Source organism: Salmo trutta, chromosome 9 (assembly GCF_901001165.1).
Source record: "Salmo trutta chromosome 9, fSalTru1.1, whole genome shotgun sequence".
In the NCBI taxonomy this organism is placed as follows: domain Eukaryota; kingdom Metazoa; phylum Chordata; class Actinopteri; order Salmoniformes; family Salmonidae; genus Salmo; species Salmo trutta.
In genome coordinates, this window is record NC_042965.1 from 40,842,611 (window position 1) to 40,863,773 (window position 21,163).

General features: G+C 43.3%; 1 protein-coding gene across 1 annotated transcript; it reads right to left on the reverse strand.

Annotated features, from left to right (window-relative positions):
- Positions 1-1,154: 1,154 nt before the first annotated feature.
- ccdc125 (coiled-coil domain containing 125) lies at positions 1,155-20,042 on the reverse strand. The gene is made up of 13 exons (XM_029763730.1): positions 19,774-20,042; positions 18,925-19,062; positions 18,430-18,623; positions 14,814-14,872; positions 14,517-14,603; positions 14,340-14,417; positions 13,168-13,253; positions 12,971-13,053; positions 12,701-12,822; positions 9,735-9,839; positions 5,759-5,909; positions 3,311-3,423; positions 1,155-2,163 (listed from the first exon to the last, which is right to left on the reverse strand). The coding sequence occupies exons 2-13, from the start codon at positions 19,059-19,061 to the stop codon at positions 1,753-1,755; spliced, it is 1,626 nt and encodes a 541-aa protein (XP_029619590.1). The 5' UTR covers position 19,062; positions 19,774-20,042; the 3' UTR covers positions 1,155-1,752.
- Between the last annotated feature and the right edge of the window lie 1,121 nt (positions 20,043-21,163).

Here is a 21,163-nt window from a genome sequence, read left to right on the forward strand (position 1 = left end):
CCGGACTTGAACCCGATTGAACATCTCAGGAGAGACCTGAAAATAGCTGCGCAGCAACACTCCACATCTAACCTGACAGACCTTGAGAGGATCTGCAGAGAATGGGAGAAACTCCCCAAATACAGGTGTGCCAAGCTTGTTGTATCATACCCAAGAAGACTCGAGGCTGTAATCACTGCCAAAGGTGCTTCAACCAAGTACTGAGTAAAGGGTCTGAATACTTATGTAAAATCAGTTTTTTTATATTTATGTATTAGCAAAAATGTCTAAAAACCTGTTTTTGCTTTGTCATTATGGGGTATTGTGTGTAGATTGATGAGGGGGAAAAACGATTTAATCTATTTTAGAATAGGGCTGTAATGTAACAAAATGTGGAAAAAGTCAAAGGGTCTGAATACTTTCCGAAAGCACTGTATAATGTTGTTTGAGCTCCGCTTGTTGCCTTTTTCTCATGGCAACGGGCCACATATTTTGCTGCTGTGATTGCATACTGCGGTATTTTGCTTAACAGATATGGGAGTTTATCAGTGTTTGATTTGTTTTCAAATTCTTTGTGGGTATGTGTGATCTGTGGGAAATATGTCTCTGTGGTCATACATTTGGCTTTTCTCTCACCAGACACCTCTGATCTCCAGCACCATGTGTAGCCCTACAGTTAACACACATCTTTCCCCACCGATACTACACAATCCCTTGTCTCATGCCCTCCTGCACACTTCTCACATCTAGGAAATCTCCCCATCCTACACACAGCTGTCCGTGTTTGATCGCATTGGATTGTGGGATTTGATAACTAAGATTCCTGCTTTTATGAGCTTGAAAAGTCATAGGGCTCGTTTAAGCGGGTCAATTTTGTCACGTCGCTTTCAAAGTGTGTTGCATTATGGGGATAAAAATTGTCCGACTTGCGCCTACATGTCGACTGCATGAACTTTACAGAAATCATGAGTTCAAAGTTAATTTAGTTGACTGCAGGCAGAGAGGTCAAGGGTCATATTTGAGAGCATGAAATCCGTGATACATTGTGGGTAAATTGTGACTTTCGGCTATCGCAGATACACCTCCCCGACTTTACTGCTCGACTTTCGTCTACAGCCGGTTGATTTCGCCTTACAACTCAAAACGTGCCCTATGGCTTGAAAGGAGGCAGAGGCTATGTGTAATTCTGTAATCAGTGACATCAACATTGGCACATATCCATTTCTTACATTTGCATGACAAAAAATAATAATTGAACAATTCTACACACAGCAACATAACATAATCCACTTCAATATTTTTACCATCATAACATTTTATATGTGGATACATTAAAACATCTTATCAGAGCTCAGGAAATATTTAGAACAAGAGGTTTAGCAAAATTTAAAGCATTCAGTCACTTTCTATCAATTCTAATGTGCTAGGAATTATTAATATAAAATGTATTCACAACGGCTATACAGAGGCCGATATATTCACGTAAAACCAGGCTTATTCAGGACCAGAGTTGTTCCAAGACCAGTCAGATGCACAGCGGCAGTGCTTGACTTGGGCTGGTACACATCAGTACAGAGTGCAGGCACCTCGAATTTTGTCCTAGTGTATCGGCACCTCTTACAGAACACTGCCTCTAATATATAATGAGTACCTTTCACCTAAATATCATGAGTATCGGCACCCAAAATGAGTGCTGGCACACATTTCATTCCACTTCAAGCACGGCACCGCAGTAAGAAGGCCAGGTAGGATCACTCTGTGATGACAAACTATTCATAGTAGGGTGACCAGATGGTCCTCTCTTCCATCTCTCTCGTCAACTCCCCCTCTCTCCATGGGTGACTGCCCCAGAGAGAGGCCCTGTATCTGGAGGTCGGTGTCTTCCGTCTCAGCCTCTTGGATCTCAGAGGGCTGGAGGTCTGTGGGCTCTGATTCTGAGGATGACGCCCCACCATGACACTGGTCCACTCCTGCCCTCTCCTGGACATGGTTGGAACTGCAGATGCCTGTGCCTGCATGGTTGGACTTGCATGTGTCTGTCTCTGAAGAACAGTGTGGTGGTGATGTGACCTGTGTCTGCAGCATATAGTCTGTCTTCAACCGTCTCTCTAGTTCCTCTGTGTTGCGGGCTAGCATGAAGCTAACCTTCCTCTGGTGAGCTAGAGCTTCTTCCTTATCACTTAGCTACACCGGAAGAGATAAGGAGGATGGGATGGAGAACAAAGAAGGAAGCAGAGAAAGAGGGGGAGTGAGAGATGGAGAGAGAGAGAGATGAAGAGAGCGAGAGAGAGATGGAGACAGAGAAAACAAAAAGATAATTCTTTCCAATGTGTCAAGTAATTAACAAAAAACAGAGCAAACTAGAATGCTATTTGGCTCTAAACAGAGAGTAACCAGTGGCAGAATACCTGACCACTGTGACTGACCCAAACTTAAGGACAGCTTTGACTATGTACAGACTCATAGCCTTGCTACTGATAAAGGCCGCTGTAGGCTATGTGCACACTGCCCACAAAACGAGGTGGAATCTGAGCTTCCTAACCAAATTTATGACAATATTTCTGTCAGATTACACAGACCCACAAAGAATTTGAAAACAAACCCAATTTTGATAAACTTCCATATCTACTGGGTGAAATACCACAGTGTGCCATCACAGCAGCAAGGTTTTTGACCTGTTGCCACAAGAAAAGGGCAACCAGTGAAGAACAAACACCATTGTAAATACAACCCATATTTATATTTATTTATTTTCCCTTTTGTACTTTAGCTTTTTGCACATCGTTACAACACTGTATATAAACATAATATGACATATGACACGTCTATTCTTTTGGAACTTCTGTGAGTGTAACGATTACTGTTTAATTTTTATAGTTTATTTCACTTTTGTTTATTATCCACTTCACTTGCTTTGGCAATGTAAACATGTTTCCCATGCCAATAAAGCCCTTAAATTGAATTGAATTGAGAGAGAAATATTGAAAGAGAGAGAGGGATGAGTGGGTGGGAAGGAAGGAAAAGCCAGATAACATTTTGAAACATTTGAAATATTACTTGAACTTCGAGGAATATAAACCTCTATTCAAATGTATTTATCCACATGTACAGGAAATATTCAGGGCCCTAAGTATTATTAGGGTGTGGGTACAGTATACTGTAATAGGATGTGGGTACAGTACAGTATACTGTATTAGGGTGTGGGTACAGTATACTGTAATAGGATGTGGGTACAGTGCACTATATTAGGGTGTGGGTACAGTAGGATCTGCAGGGTGTGGGTACAGTGTACTGTATTAGGGTGTACAGTATACTGTATTACAGTACAGACCAGGTCGAGGAGTTTGTGCAGAGTCTCTGTGGGGTCGTCTGTGATCTCTGTGTTGGACGGCAGCAGTCCTCTAAGTCTCTGAGCCACACTGAGAGATGCTGTCCTATCCTTGCCTGCAATACACAGATATAGTCAGTCAGTCATTCATTCATTCATTTATTCATAATGTACAAACAGCCTCACTTCTGTTGTCTTAAAAACACAATGATGTATCAGTGCCTTCGTAAAGTATTCAGACCCCTTCCTTGACTTTTCCACATTTTGCTACGTAACAGCCTCTAAAATTGATTACATTGTTTTTTTTTTTTGTCCTCATCAATCTACACACAATACCTTATAATGAAAAAGCAAAAATGGAAATATCACATTTACATAAATATTCAGACCATCTACTCAGTATTTTGTTGAAGCACCTTTTTTCAGCGATTACAGCCTCGAGTCTTCTTGGGTATGACTCTACAAGCTTGGCACATCTGTATTTTGGGAGTTTCTCACATTCTTCTCTGCAGATCCTCTCAAGCTCTGTCAGGTTGGATGGGGAGCGTCGCTGCACAGCTATTTTCAGGTCTCTACAGAGATGTTCGATTGGGTTCAAGTCAAGGGTCTGGCTGGGCCACTCAAGGACATTCAAAGACCTGTCCCGAAGCCACTCCTGCATTGTCTTGGCTGTGTGCTTAGGGTAGTTGTCCTGTTGGAAGGTGAACCTTCACTCCAGTCTGAGGTTCTGAGTGCTCTGGAGCAGGTTTTCATCAAGGATCTCTCTGTACTTTGCTCCGTTCATCTTCCCTCAATCCTGACTAGTCTCCCAGTCCCTGCAGCTGAAAAACATCCCCACAGAATGCCACCACCATGCTTCACCGTAGGAATGGTGCCAGGATTCCTCCAGATGTGACGCTTGGCATTCAGGCCAAAGAGTTCAATCTTGGTTTCATCAGATCAGAGAATCTTGTTTCTCATGGTCTGAGAGTCCTTTAGGTGCCTTTTGGCAAACTCCAAGCGGGCTGTCATGTGCCTTTTACTGATGAGTGGCTTCCGTCTGGCCACTCTACCATAAAGGCCTGATTGGTGGAGTGCTGCAGAGATGGTTGTCCTTCTGAAAGGTTATATTATCTCCACTTAGGAACTCTGGAGCTCTGTCAGAGTGACCAAGGCCCTTCTCCCCCGATTGCTCAGTTTGGCTGGACGGCCAGCTCTTGGAAGAGTCTTGGTGGATCCAAACTTATTCAATTTAAGAATGATGGAGGCCACTGTGTTCTTGGGGACCTTCAATGCTGCAGACATTTTTTGGTACCCTTCCCCAAATCTGTGCCTCCACACAATCTTGTCTCGGAGCTCAAAAGACAATTCCTTCGACCTCATGGCTTGGTTTTTGCTCTGACATGCACTGTCAACTGTGGGACCTTGTACAGCGAGGGAAAAAAGTATTTGATCCCCTGCTGATTTTGTACGTTTGCCCACTGACAAAGAAATGATCAGTCTATAATTTTAATGGTAGGTTTATTTGAACAGTGAGAGACAGAATAACAACAAAAAATCCAGAAAAACGCATGTCAAAAATGTTATGAATTGATTTGCATTTTAATGAGGGAAATAAGTATTTGACCCCTCTGCAAAACATAACTTAGTACTTGGTGGCAAAACCCTTGTTGGCAATCACAGAGGTCAGACGTTTCTTGTAGTTGGCCACCAGGTTTGCACACATCTCAGGAGGGATTTTGTCCCACTCCTCTTTGCAGATCTTCTCCAAGTCATTAAGGTTTCGAGGCTGATGTTTGGCAACTTGAACCTTCAGCTCCCTCCAGAGGGGGTCAAATACTTATTTCCCTCATTAAAATGCAAATCAATTTATAACATTTTTGACATGGATTTTTTTGTTGTTATTCTGTCTCTCACTGTTCAAATAAACCTACCATTAAAATTATAGACTGATCATTTCTTTGTCAGTGGGCAAACGTACAAAATCAGCAGGGGATCAAATACTTATTTCCCTCACTGTATAGACAGGTGTGTGCCTTTCCAAATAATGTCCAATCAATTGAATTTACAACAGGTGGATTCTAATCAAGTTGTAGAAACATCTCAAGGATTAACAATGGAAACAGGATGCATCTGATCTCAATTTCAAGTCTCATAGCAAAAGGTCTGAATAATTATGTAAATAAGGTAAAAAATGTTTTTACTTTTAATACATTTGCAAACATTTCTAAAAACCTGTTTTCGCTTTGTCATTATGAGGTATTGTGTGTAGATTGAATAAGGCTGTAATGTAACAAAATGTAGAAAAAGTCAAGGGGTCTGAATACTTTCCGAATGCACTGTATATCAATATTATATAGATATTTATATACATCATTCACTGTGATTCACTCAAACTTACAGAACATTAACTTCCATGTTTCTGTGTCTTGTTGAAGTGAGGACAATACAGTATATTTCAATACAGTATACCTTCTGGCCTTAGTGGGCGGGACTTGTTCCTGTCTGTCTCGGCCAGAAGCAGGAAGTGATCGCTGCGCCTCCTGAGCTGCTGTTCGAAGGCGATCCGAAATGCGTCCGCCATCAGCAACGCCTCCTCCATCCTCCTGCCATGACCCTCCAGCTACACACACACAAACAACTTTTACTTTTACTTCACTACATTCCTAAAGAAACTATTTACTTTTTAGTCCTATACATTTCCCTATGTTTGTAGATGATGAGTGTTGGAGTGTCTGTCCGTAAAAATAAATACAATCAATTGTGCAGTTTTCGTTATATAAGGATTTTGATGTACAGCATTGACTTTTACTTTGTACTTTTACTCAAGTATGAACATTTTGTCCTTCTTCCACCCCTGCACTTAAGTACATTTAAAACCAGACATTTTTACTCAAGTTAGGGATGTTAACGGTTAGCTGCTGAAAATACATTTGACTGTCATGCTTATCGGTCTATAGGTTAATTTGCATAATTTTGTGGAATTAAATTGGCGCGTGTATATTTTCTTTAGTCTAGCATTTTATTTATCACACGCGCGCAGCATACAGAGCCTAGATAGAGGAGAGGAATACCTTGCCACCTGCGAGAGAGTAGCTCCTCAAAAAGCCTGTAAACTACTGGAGTGCAACCTGCTGTTGTAAACTCAGTCATTGCGCAACAAATAACAAGTATTAATGCAATCGCGTGTTAAAGACTTTGGTGGCCACGATTAGAAAGGAGCTATTTTATTTCTCAATCTAAAACTCGTAAAGCGCGCCTCCAATTCGCCTTTCGGATGCATAGGCTATAGCTTCCCTACGGTTGACTATCAGCGCTTCACCCACCACTTTAAAATGGGAGCTTGAGGCAGTGTAATTGTTTTAAACCTGAACGTTTTACTTTACTTCAAGTAATGACCGCATGTCTTACCTTGCTTCAAAGTAGCCTAGCCAAAATCAGACCATAGAAACGTGGAGGGAATTATTTTATAAAGACTTCCTCATGCCATTAACCAGTATTTCTCTCCTGTTCTATTGGTTTTCATATCAACTTTATTTCGTTGTCCAGAAGCCAAAGGCACAATCCTCTTCATATTAACTAACCATCATAGTAGTTGCTATTAGATTCCCCCTTCTTCAAAATTACTAATGGAGATTTTCATCTCTGTCACATTTCTGCACATTAACACTAGAACCTTATTACCTAAACTGGATCAATTAAAAGTGTGGGTTCACAGCTCCAATCCAGATGTGTTGGTCATTACTGAGACGTGGTTAAGGAAGAGTGTTTTGAACACTGATGTTAACCTTTCTGGTTATAACATTTTTTTGGCAAGACAGATCTTCCAAAGGTGGGGGAGTGACAATCTTTACCAAGGATCACCTTCTGTGCTCGGTTGTCTCCACCAAGTCTGTCCTCAAACAATTCGCTGGTTTTAAACATTAAACTTTCAAATAGCTCTTTGCTGACTGTTGCTGGGTGCTATCATCCTCCATCAGCACTGGCCTGTACCCTACCTGCCCTAAACTCTCTCCTGGCCCCTTACACTAAGTCTGAATTTGTCCTGCTAGGTGACCTAAGCTGGGACATGCTTAAACCACCTGACCAAGTCCTAAAGCAATGGGACTCCCTAAATCTTTCTCAGATTATTACAAATTCCACAAGGTATGACTCCAAACACCCAGAAAAGGCTACTCTTCTTGATGTTATCCTTACAAATAATTAGTCTGGTGTTTTCTGTAATGAGCTTAGTGATCACTGTTTTACAGCCTGTGTTCGTAATGGCTGCTCAGTGAAACGACCTGTCCTGATTTGTCATAGACACCTGCCAAAAAACTTTCATGAGCAAGCCTTCCTTCATGAACTGGTCTCTGTAAAATGGTATAGAATCAGCTTGATCCCCTTAGTGTCCAACAGGCTTGCTCTACCCTTAACCTTGTTCTGAACACCTCCAAAACAAAGGTCATGTGGTTTGGTAAGAAGAATGCCCCTCTGCCCACAGGTGTGATTACTACCTCTGGGTTTAGAACTTGAGGTAGTCACCTCATACAAGTACTTGGGAGTATGGCTAGACAGTACACTGTCCTTCTCTCAGCACATATCAAAGCTGCAGGCTAAAGTTAAATCTAGACTTGGTTTCCTCGATCGTAATCGCTCCTCTTTCACCCCAGCTGCCAAACTAACCCTGATTCAGATGACCATCCTACCCATGCTAGATTACGGAGACATCATTTATAGATCGGCAGGTAAGCCTGTTCTCGAGCGGCTAGATGTTCTTTACCATTCGGCCATCAGATTTGCCACCAATGCTCCTTATAAGACACATCATTGCACTCTATACTCCTCTGTAAACTGGTCATCTCTGTATACCGTCGCAAGACACACTGGTTGATGCTTATTTATTTTATTTTTTAATTTAACCTTTATTTAACTAGGCAAGTCAGTTAAGAACAAATTCTTATTTTCAATGACAACCTAGGAACAGTGGGTTAACTGCCTTGTTCAGGGGCAGAACAACAGATTTATACCTTGTCAGCTCAGGGATTTGATCTAGCAACCTTTCGGTTACTGGCCCAACGCTCTGACCACTAGGCTACATACCGCCCCACTAGGCTACCGGCCGTAGTTCAGGGGTACTAGTCCAACGCTCTAACCACTAGGCTACCTGCCACCCATTTATAAAACCCATCCCTGGATCGCTCGTCTTTTCAGTTTGCTGCAGCTAGCGACTGGAACGAGTTGCAACAAACACTCAAAATGGACAGTTTAATCTCCATCTCTTCATTCAAAGACTCAATCATGGACACTCTTACTGACAGTTGTGGCTGCTTTGCGCAATGTATTGTTGTCTCTACCTTCTTGTCCTTTGTGCTGCTGTTTGTGCCCAATAATGTTGGTACCATGTTTTGTGCTGCTACCATGTTGTTGTCATGTTGTGTTGCTACCATTGCTGTGTTGTCTTAGGTCTCTCTTTATGTAGTGTTGTCTCGCTTGTCATGATGTGTGTTTTGTCCTATATTTATATTTTATTTATTTTTTAATCCCATCCCCGCAGGGGGCCTTTTGCCTTTAGGTAGGCCGTCATTGTAAATAAGAATTTGTTCTTAACTGATTTGCCTAGTTAAATAAAGTTGAATTTTTTTTTTTATACAAATAAAATAAAAATACGGAACTGTTCTCATCAGGTGTGCAGTTTAGAACGGTGTTTCCTGTGAATTGCATTATGGTAAATTATGTATTATTAGCTGCTTCCTTACATGAGTTGCATGTTCACTAACAGGCTATAGCATTTTGACTGGGAGACGATAGGCTTGCTATTGTTGCATGTTTCCATCAAGCGGTCCTTGTATGCACGTATAGTATCAGAGAGGAATAGACGAAGCACTCTCGCCAAAATCTGTCCAAAATAAGTCCAATGTGTTTCTATAGGCTTATTTTGGGCATAAAGCTGGTAACCTGCCGCCTGCCTTGGGACGACTCCCATTGTTAGGGCGGAAACAAAAGCATCTCGTCATTATATACAGATCTCTGATAGTATTTTCTGTTGGTCACGTCATTTTACTGTTTGGGGAAAATGTAACCGTTTGTTGACCGGTTAATGAGGGTTAGTTAGTCGGCAGCAAAATGGAACGAAATTTGTATCCTTAACTCAAGTAGTATTTGACTGAGTGACTTTTACTTGAGTCATTTTCTATTAAGGTATCTTTACTTTTACTCAAGTATGACAATTTAGTACTTTTTCCACCACTGGGCATATAGGCACGCACGCCCGCACACACATTTCAGCTAATCATCAAGACCTTGGTCAGTTGTATCAGTGTTTTAGTGCTGGTTTGGAATAAAAGCCTGCACAGCCAGGACCAGGTGAACAATGTATTAGTGTTTAAGGTGGGTACCCTACCTCTTGTTTTATTGGTTAAGGTGGGTACCCTACCTCTTGTCTTAGTGGTTAAGGTGGGTACCCTACCTCTTGTCTGAGCTGGAGAACCTGTTTTCGGCTGGCAGCAGCACTCCTGGCACACGGGCAGGCCTCCCTTACATTGGGACACTGGCACGCACCCAACACAGCCAGCTACAGGGTACAGACAGCGAATTAGAACACAGCCAGCTACAGGGTACAGACAGAGAATTAGAACACAGCCAGCTACAGGGTACAGACAGAGAATTAGAACACAGCCAACTACAGGGAACAGCCAGAGAATTAGAACACAGCCAACCACAACACAGACAGAGAATTATACTGAACAAAAAATATGAACACAACATGCAAAGTGTTGGTCCCGTGTTTCATGAGCTGAAATAAAAGATACTAGACATGTTCCATACACACAAAAAGCTTAATTCTCTCAAATGTTGTGCACAAATTTGTTTACGTCCCTGTTAATGAGCATTTCTCCTTTGCCAAGATAATCCATCCACCTGACAGGTGTGGCATATCAAGAAGATGATTTAACTGCATGATCATTACACAGGTGCACCTTGTGCAGTTTTGACACACAACAACTCCACAGATGTCTCAAGTTTTAATGGAGCGTGCAATTGGCATGCTGACTGCAGCAATGTCCACCAGAGCTGTTGCCAGATAATTGAATGTTAATTTCTCTACCATAAGCCACCTCCAACATCTTTTTAGAGAATTTGGCAGTACGTCCAAAAGGCCTCACAACCACAGACCACGCCAGCCCAGGACCATCCTTATCCGGCTTCTTCCCCTGCGGGATCATCTGAGACCAGCCACCCGGACAGCTGATGAAACTTGTGTGTTTGCACAACAAAATCATTTTGGGGCAAATTGTCAGAAACCGTCTCAGGGAAGCTCATCTGCGTGCTCGTCGTCCTCACCAGGGTCTTGACCTGACTGTAGTTCGGCGTCCTAACCGACTTCAGTGGGCAAATGCTCACCTTTGATGGCTACTGGCACACTGGAGAAGTGTGCTCTTCATGGATGAATCCCGGTTTCAACTGTACCTGGCAGATGGCAGGTGGTTATGGCATCGTGTGGGCGAGTGGTTTGCTGATTATCAACGTTGTGAACAGAGTGCCCCATGGTGGGGTTATGGTATGGGCAGGCATAAACTACGGGAAATGAACACAACTGTATTTTATTGATGGCAATTTGAATGCAGAGAGATACCATTACGCGATACTGAGGCCCATTGTCGTGCCATTCATCTGCCGCCAGCACCTCATGTTTCAGCATGATAATTCACAGTCCCATGTTGCATGGATCTGTACACAATTCCTGGAAGCTGAAAATGTCCCAGTTCTTCCATGGCCTACATGCTCACCAGACATGTCATCCATTGAGCATGTTTTGCATACTCTGGATCGACGTGTACGACAGCGTGTTCCAGTTCCCACCGATATCCAGCCATTGAAGAGGAGTGGGACAACAGGCCACAATCAACAGCCTGATCAGCTCTATGTGAAGGAGATGTGTCGCGGTGCATGAGACAATGGTGGTCACATCAGATACGGACTGGTTTTCTGATCCGAGACCCTACTTTTCTTTTTAAGATATCTGTGACCAACAGATGCATATCTGTATCCCCAGTGATGTGAAATCCATAGAATAGGACCTAATTTATTTATTTATTTCAATATACTGATTTCCTTATATGAACTGTAACTCAGTAAAATCGTTGAAATTGTTGTATGTTGCGTTTATATTTTTGTTCAGTGTAGAAGCCAGCTAAGACACAGACATAAAATTACAACTTTCTTTGGCAATGTAAACATTTGTTACCCATGCCAATAAAGCCCCTTTGAATTAAATTCCAAAACAACTATAACAACATAATACATGATGTAATCATATAACATAATACATGATGTAATCATATAACATAATCAATTATGTAATCCTATAACATAATACATTATGTAATCTCTCTCTGGAACCTCCTGCCCTCTCTCTCTCTCTCCTCCTGTTCCCTCTCTCCCTGTTCCCTCCGTCTCTCTCTCTCCTCCGGTTCCCTCTGTCTCTCTCTTGAGTCCTCCTGCCCTCTCTCCTCCGGTTCCCTCTCTCTCTCTCCTCCTGTTCCCTCTGTCCCTGTTCCCTCCGTCTCTCTCTCTCCTCCTGTTCCCTCTCTCTCCGTCTCTCTCTCCTCCTGTTCCCTCTGTCTCCGTCTCTCTCTCCTCCTGTTCCTTCTGTCTCCGTCTCTCTCTCCTCCTGTTCCCTCTGTCTCCGTCTCTCTCTCCTCCTGTTCCCTCTGTCTCTCTCTGGTTTCTTCTGTCCTCATGTTCCCTTTGTCTCCGTTTCTCTCTTTCCTCCTGTTCCCTCTGTCTCGGTCTCTCTGGTTCATCTTGCCCTTTCTCTCTCTCTCTCTCTCTCTCTCTCTCTCCTCCTGTTCCCTATGTCTCTGTCGCTCTCTCTCTCTCTCCTCCTGTTGTCTCTCTCTCTCTCAATTCAATTCAATTCAATTTAAGGGGCTTTATTGGGATGGGAAACATATGTTAACATTGCCAAAGCAAGTGAGGTAGATAATATACAAAAGGGAAATAAACAATAAAAATGAACAGTAAACATTACACTCACAGAAGTTCCAAAAGAATAAAGACATTACAAATATCATATAATGTATATATACAGTGTTGTAACGATGTGCAAATGGTTAAAGTACAAAAGGGAAAATAAATAAACATAAATATGGGTTGTATTTACAATGGTGTTTGTTCTTCACTGGTTGCCCTTTTCTTGTGGCAACAGGTCACAATTCTTGCTGATGTGATGGCATACTGTGGTATTTCTCTCACTCTCTTCCTGTTCCCTCTGTCTCTCTCTCTGTGTCCTCCTACCCCCTCTCTCTCTCCTCCTGTTCCCTCTCTCTCTTTATCCTCCTGCCTCTCTCTCTCCTCCTGTTCCTTCAATCTCTGTCTCTCTCTCTGGTTCCTCCTGCCCTTTCTCTCTGTCTCTTGCTCTCGGTCTCTCACCTCCAGCACAGTCCCCTGGTCCTCCTCTCTCCCCTGGGTGCATGAAGGCTTGGTCCCCTGGAAGGCTCTCTGTTCCCGGACATTCAGCATGGCTAGGAGTTCCAGACACTGCTGACTCACAGCTACACGTGCACACACACACGTGCGCACACACACACGCACACACACACAAAGAGAGAGCGCGAAGCACATACACTCTTTCTCAATTACATTGCAAGACAGCGACTCAAAAGTATAATTGTTGATTGAGCAGAAGGACTAGGTACCTACCAGTGTTCTCTGTCCTCAGCTCCTGTACCTCCCTCACCCTGTCTCCCAGGCTGTCACTCAGGGCCTTTTTCTCACTGCAAACCCTGCCCACACATACACACTGACCAATCAAAATCTGCAAACCCTACCCATAAGCACACACCAACCAATCAAAAAACGGAAAAAAAACCTGCCTTGAATGAAAACCATGACCTCACCTGACATATTTCTGCTCCCAGGACTGCTCAAAGTTCTTGAAGTGCATCTGGTTATAAGTGATCTCCCACTGCAGGCCATTCACTTCCTGTGACAGAGTTCATTAAATACATGTTCAAACTGTAAGTACACTGTAATAACCTAGAAAATACTGCATATTTAGGATGTATTAAAACAAGCAGAATTCTTTGAAAGTACCAGAAAGCTCCCATTGTTACCACATAATTTACTGCAGTGTTTCTCAACTCCAGTTCTCCAGTACTCCCAACAGCCCAACTCCGGTCCTCCAGTACTCCCAACAGCCCAACTCCAGTCCTCCAGTACCCCCAACAGCCCAACTCCAGTCCTCCAGTACCCCCAACAGCCCAACTCCAGTCCTCCAGTACTGCCAACAGCCCAACTCCGGTCCTCCTGTACCCCCAACAGCCCAACTCCAGTCCTCCAGTACCGCCAACAGCCCAACTCCGGTCCTCCTGTACCCCCAACAGCCCAACTCCGGTCCTCCAGTACTCCCAACAGCCCAACTCCAGTCCTCCAGTACCCCCAACAGCCCAACTCCAGTCCTCCAGTACCCCCAACAGCCCAACTCCAGTCCTCCAGTACCGCCAACAGCCCAACTCCGGTCCTCCTGTACCCCCAACAGCCCAACTCCAGGCCTCCAGTACCCCCAACAGCCCAACTCCGGTCCTCCAGTACCCCCCAACAGCCCAACTCCAGTCCTCCAGTACCCCCAACAGCCTAACTCCAGTCCTCCTGTACCCCCAACAGCCCAACTCCAGTCCTCCAGTAGCCCCAACAGCCTAACTCCAGTCCTCCTGTACCCCCAACAGCCCAACTCCGGTCCTCCAGTACCCCCAACAGCCCAACCCCAGTCGTACACACCGGATTCAACTCACCTAGGGCTTGGTGATTAGTTGACATGTTGAATCAGGTATTCTTGTCCGGGCTACAATAAAAATGTGTACTGTTGGGAGTACTGGGGGACTGGAGTTGAGAAACACTGCACTAGTAAATACCAGGTAAATTCTAGTGGAAGCCACATAAGCCAGAGTCTGAAATTCATTAGCTAGGTGACTGATTCTTATAGTATGTGAAAGTAAACAAACCAATCCTTTATTTGAACTACCTTCCTGTGACCTTTTAACATAACAAGCCAGAAACAAACAACATTCACCTTTTCCAGAGCCTTGGTTCTCTCCTCACTCTTCTGGAGTAGAATCTTAGTGTGAGAGGTTGCCCTGTCTAGAATACTCTGGAAGAAAAAGAGGGGAAGTGTATTTTAAACAAATGAAAAGGGAGTGTTGAGAGAGAAGAGAGTTTAGTGAGTGTGTGTGTGTGTGTCTGTGTTTACCTGTCCCTGTAGGATCTTCAGCGCTTCGTGTTTTCCCTCCAGGTGACGACTGGTGACCTCCAACTCACAGCGCAGTAGCTCTGCCTCCTGTTAGAACAAGCCACCAACATTCACCAATGATGGCAAAGAAAGTCCCACAAACAACCCTCTCTAAATGTGGTGTGTGTGTTTTTAATGTCTGTGATTTTAATATTGATTGTTTTTTTCTGCTGCACATAACATTTCTTCATTAAGGGTAACAATCAGCTGCACCATGGCAAACCACATATCAAATGTCATCCTTCTTCCTGTCCTCACCTCGGTCACTTCCTGTAGCCTCTCTCTCAGCTCCTCAGTGGACTGATCACTCACGGATTCTAGAGCAGAGGGAAACACTTCGTGTACTATACGAATCACAGTCTGAAAGAAAACTGAGTCAAAAGTGTGTGTGTGTGTGTGTGTGTGTGTGTGTGTAGACACTAATAGACTGTCTACAGTGGGGGAAAAAAATATTTGAGCCCCTGCTGATTTTGTACGTTTTCCCACTGACAAAGAAATGATCAGTCTATAATTTTAATGGTAGGTTTATTTGAACAGTGAGAGACAGAATAACAACAAAAAAATCTAGAAAAAGGCATGTCAAAAATGTTATACAATTATTTGCATTTTAATGAGGGCAATAAGTATTTGACCCCCTCTCAATCAGAAAGATTTCTGGCTCCCAGGTGTCTTTTATACAGGTAATGAGCTGAGATTAGGAGCACACTCTTAAAGGGAGTGCTCCTAATCTCAGCTAATCTCAGCTTGTTACCTGTATAAAAGACACCTGTCCACAGAAGCAATCAATCAATCAGATTCCAAACTCTCCACCATGGCCAAGACCAAAGAGCTCTCCAAGGATGTCAGGGACAAGATTGTAGACCTACACAAGGCTGGAATGGGCTACAAGACCATCGCCAAGCAGCTTGGTGAGAAGGTGACAACGGTTGGTGCGATTATTCGCAAATGGAAGAAACACAAAAGAACTGTCAATCTCCTTCGGCCTGGGGCTCCATGCAAGATCTCACCTCGTGGAGTTGCAATGATCATGAGAACGGTGAGGAATCAGCCCAGAACTACACAGGAGGATCTTGTCAATGATCTCAAGGCAGCTGGGACCATAGTCACCAAGAAAACAATTGGTAACACACTACGCTGTGAAGGACTGAAATCCTGCAGCGCCCGCAAGGTCCCCCTGCTCAAGAAAGCACATATACATGCCCGTCTGAAGTTTGCCAATGAACATCTGAATGATTCAGAGGACAACTGGGTGAAAGTGTTGTGGTCAGATGAGACCAAAATGGAGCTCTTTGGCATCAACTCAACTCGCCGTGTTTGGAAGAGGAGGAATGCTGCCTATGACCCCAAGAACACCATCCCCACCGTCAAACATGGAGGTGGAAACATTATGTTTTGGGGGTGTTTTTCTGCTAAGGGGACAGGACAACTTCACCGCATCAAAGGGACAATAGACGGGGCCATGTACCATCAAATCTTGGGTGAGAACCTCCTTCCCTCAGCCAAGGCATTGAAAATGGGTCGTGGATGGGTATTCCAGCATGACAATGACCCAAAACACACGGCCAAGGCAACAAAGGAGTGGCTCAAGAAGAAGCACATTAAGGTCCTGGAGTGGCCTAGCCAGTCTCCAGACCTTAATCCCATAGAAAATCTGTGGAGGGAGCTGAAGGTTCGAGTTGCCAAAAGTCAGCCTCGAAACCTTAATGACTTGGAGAAGATCTGCAAAGAGGAGTGGGACAAAATCCCTCCTGAGATGTGTGCAAACCTGGTGGCCAACTACAGGAAACGTCTGACCTCTGTGATTGCCAACAAGGGTTTTGCCGCCAAGTACTAAGTCATGTTTTGCAGAGGGGTCAAATACTTATTTCCCTCATTAAAATGCAAATCAATTTATAACATTTTTGACATGCGTTTTTCTGGATTTTTTTGTTGTTATTCTGTCTCTCACTGTAACTGGCTCTCAGTGAGGGAAGGTGACAGATGGTTGTCCTGGTCTTCTGTCGTCACCTCTCTCTCCCACCAAAATCAAACAGAGATGGTAAACACAGACAGAGCACAGAGAGAGAGACAGTTCATCACAGGAACAGGCACAACAGGTTCTGTCCCAAATAGTACCCTATCCCCTATATAAAACCCTATGGGTCCTGGTCAAAAGTAGTGCACTACACCCAATGGACCCTGGTCAAAAGTAGTACACTACACCCAATGGGCCCTGGTCTATAGTAGTGCACTACATAGGGTATAGGGTGCCATTAACAATTCAGCCACAGGGCTCACACCAGAAGGGTCGTGTTCATTAGGAAACCAAATAGAAAACATTAGTTCTGTCCCAATAATATCTCACTTTTCCTGAAGTGTGCACTTGTTCACTACCCTTCAGGCCCATGCCTACACCAATCCAATGCTTTCACAAATTTGTGCAGAGTAGAGAACGAGTGCACACTTCAGGAGGAAGGAGAGATCATTGGGACGCAACCATTTTAACACGTTTGGTGCCTAATGAATAAGACCCAGCACACACTGATTAACCTCCATGTACTGGACTCCCTGAGGCCATAGAAAAGCCTTTCATTGTGTTTACCTTCAGCCCTTCTGAGAAGGTACTTAGCACAAATCATTATTCATTACAGAGTTACTGTTGACTACAGCATGGTCATTATTCATTACAGAGTTACTGTTGACTACAGCATGGTCATTATTCATTACAGAGTTACTGTTGACTACAGCATGGTCATTATTCATTACAGAGTTACTGTTGACTACAGCATGGTCATTATTCATTACAGAGTTACTGTTGACTACAGCATGGTCATTATTCATTACAGAGTTACTGTTGACTATAGCATGGTCATTATTCATTACAGAGTTACTGTTGACTACAGCATGGTCATTATTCATTACAGAGTTACTGTTGACTACAGCATGGTCATTATTCATTACAGAGTTACTGTTGACTACAGCATGGTCATTATCCATTACAGAGTTACTGTTGACTACAGCATGGTCATTATCCAGTACAGAGTTACTGTTGACTACAGCATGGTCATTATTCATTACAGAGTTACTGTTGACTACAGCATGGTCATTATCCATTACAGAGTTACTGTTGACTACAGCATGGTCATTATTCAGTACAGAGTTACTGTTGACTACAGCATGGTCATTATTCATTACAGAGTTACTGTTGACTACAGCATGGTCATTATCCATTACAGAGTTACTGTTGACTACAGCATGGTCATTATCCATTACAGAGTTACTGTTGACTACAGCATGGTCATTATCCATTACAGAGTTACTGTTGACTACATGGTCATTAGAATGGTCATGTGACTTCAGAAGTTAAACCTATTGGAGAAAGATTCTACATCCTTCTCCTAATGTGAGTCCTTGCACATTTCCAGTCATGGATTTAAAAGCATTGGATTAGTGTAATCAATTGGCTAGAGGGAATTTCCACCATTGCTATATCCCATGATAACAAGTGCGCAAGTGCACAGTTTGGGAAAAAGGGTGGAGAATCGGTGCGCAGCCAGTTTACGGATCTAGAATGTTCCTCCACCGTGACTATGAGGAACTATAGTAGCGCAGGCCTCAAAACTGCAGAAGGAGAAACACGTTTTGAACAATACAATAAGTTTCGAACAACAGTTTTCTTCAGACATGCCTTTGACAGTTGTGCATGACTACACAACAAGAGTGTATAGATGTAAATCACTTGTGTAAGAAGCCTGTTTAGCCAGACATCATGCGGTAGGTGATGTAAACAGCCTTACCTATAGGGTTCCAACTACAGTGGGACTAGTCCCACCATAACAATTCATATCAGTGTGGGTACCCACAATAATGAATATATAACTCAAACCGTGCTTACCTGTCCCCCTGACCCTCCAGTGCGGTGACGCCTGCTCCACCTCCAGCTCCTGTCTGAACACAGTGTACAGCCCACTGCAGGACGTCCAGATGAAGGCTGCCTCCCCTCCCTCGCTGCCCCTTTTCAGGAGCCCCGTCCTGGGCAGCAGCTCCTCAGCATGCCCGCTGCTGCCGCTCCGGCTCTGGAGCTTCTTTCTGGTAGTAGGAGGAAGGAGGGCGCAATTAAGCCGAAACGTATGGCAATGTGTGGTCTACTGAGACATGTGGTTTGAATAAGAACAATAGAATTAAAACAATCGTTCAACTGCAACTTATATTCAAGTGGGTGCAGGTCTTCAGTTAATATATGCCATTTAGCAAACTATTTTATCTAAAGTGGCATTTTACATTAATTTGTTGATTTCATTTGTTCATTTTTGATGTGATCAACTGTTGGCTGGATCCACATACCCATTTCATTTATTCACGCAAGAGGATAAGAGATCTCTCCTTTCACCTGATAGTGGAGTCTGGTCTGTTGCCCATCCCGTCCCCCAGGTCCCCCTCTGCCATGTCATCTTCACTGGGGCTGGGGCCGCCCTCGGACTGGGAAGCCTCGGGCCCTGCGGCTGATTCTCTGTTGCCGCCCTGCATCCTGATGACATCACACAGACACACACGTTAGAGTGACAGACAGAAACAGACAGACAGACAGACAGACAGACAGACAGACAGAAACAGACAGACAGACAGAAACAGACAGACAGACAGACAGCAAGCTGTCCGTCACCAGGATCTGTGACTTTTGCAGATCTAGGTACAGTGCAGTCAGTCACGGTCTCCACAGCAACCCACAATGTAATAATGTGTGGGTACTCTGTGAAATGTCATGAGCACCGTAGGCTGTCATTGTAAATACGAATTTGTTCTTAACTGACTTGCCTAGTTAAATAAAGGTTAAATAAAAACTTTTTTGTTTTTTTAAAAGACAAGCAGACGCCAGTTAAAGGATATTTGTGTTGAATAAATTACAAAAACTATGACTATGACCCTCCCACACCAAACGTGTAATCAGGCAGGTAACGTTTTTCCCCTCGTGGAGGTGACACAGCAACAAATACAATAGACTAGTAGTATCTAACTCTTCACATTGTCTAAGGATACTCTAACCTTTCGTCGAAATAGTTTTTTTTTAGAGTAGACCTACGGGAACGTCGAAATGACAGTTATTCCGCTGACGTTGAACACACCTGTTTTCCATTGGAACAGGTGAGGCAGCCTACCTGAAAGTTTCAGGAAACTAGAAGCGGTATGTTCCCGTTCACAAATCAGACAAAATTACCGCAAGAACTTGAAATAGGCCTACCTCCTTACACCCCGACGACTGTATCAAGGTGATACGGGTTTGTTCGTATCGATTTCAACCGACACAACTGTCCGACCAACGTGGCACCATCAGCGTAAACGTGCACCTCAACGATAAAAAACGGTGCAGTTGTACTTTACAACGCGCGCAGCGCTCTACACCAGGTCGCCAGGAAGTCAAAATGTTCAGATACTAAGTCGAAATTTATAGAAAGTATTTCAACATTTCGATATAGTATGATAATATGATATGTTTCTTAATTTGCAGTAGCGGTGCGTAGGTAAAATCACTGGCGCCCCCCCAAAAGCCATATTACAACCTATGTGTTGTGATAATTGTGTTGTTTTCTCTATAACCTCTTAGTTAATATGCCTTGCGACAGTGATATACAGGCCTAAAGGCCGAGACAATAAGAAGACTCAGTGGCAGAATAAATTCAACCACACATTTGTTTCACAAAACCGGAGAGAAACCTCTGTCCAGTGAAGTCCACAAAGCATTTTACATGTACAGTAACAGTTACATGACCTACAGTATGGTCAAGCAAGTTAATGTTTCCGACATTTTCCGACACTAAACAACTATAGAACCACAGAGAGTTACAGCAAGTCGTAAAGAAAACAGGAGCTGCCTCCACTATTCCAGCACCATTTCAACTTCAACATTTCAACATCATCAAATCACCTAGCTATGCTTAGTCTAATACAGTGACAACTAAAAGATACCAAAAACAGTTTAGTCCAATCAACGTAAGCTAAATATGACCGGCTGTACGTGGTTCTGAGTTCTGTGTGTGTGTGTGTGTGTGTGTGTGCGTACCTGCGTGTGCGTTGGTGCAAGTTGACTCATCCTACTTGTTGAGAAACACCAATGCCATCCTCCTCTCTTGTGTGTTGACGAAACTGTCTATCACTCTGTCATACAGTGCCCGCTTTTTGTTGTGCCAGGCTACCTGGCTAAAATTCTTGCTCGCTAGCCTAACTTTCATTCATTGACAATGTTACTGTAGCTAGTTAACATTAGCCTACTACATCTAACTACATATTTAACTTCCATCCTCTCAGGCCAGGGGCACAACAATGTAGGCATTAATGGTTGGATCAGAATCACTGTTATAATCATTGGCCAGTACGGAGAATTAAGTAAAACCACCAGTGGTGGAAAAAGTACCCAAAATTCATACTTGAGTAAAAGTAAAGATACTTTAGTAGAAAATGACTCAAGTAAAAGTGTCACCCAGTAAAATACTACTTGAGTAAAAGTCAAAAAGTATTTGGTTTTAAATATACTTAAGTATCAAAAGTAAAAGTATAAATCGTTTCAAATTCCTTATATTAAGCAAATATTTGTAATTTACAGATAGCCAGGGGCACACTCCAACACTCAGACA

Bases quoted from the DNA above. Each gene is read 5' to 3' on its own strand.
- ccdc125 (XM_029763730.1), bottom strand. From the start codon at position 19,061: ATGCAGGGCGGCAACAGAGAATCAGCCGCAGGGCCCGAGGCTTCCCAG. The intron at 13,254-14,339 runs GTGAATGTTGTT...ACTCTGTCACAG, and splicing joins GAACCAAGGCTCTGGAAAAG to GAAGTGAATGGCCTGCAGTG. The intron at 2,164-3,310 runs GTCTGTACTGTA...CTTCCGGTGTAG, and splicing joins TGCACAAACTCCTCGACCTG to CTAAGTGATAAGGAAGAAGC.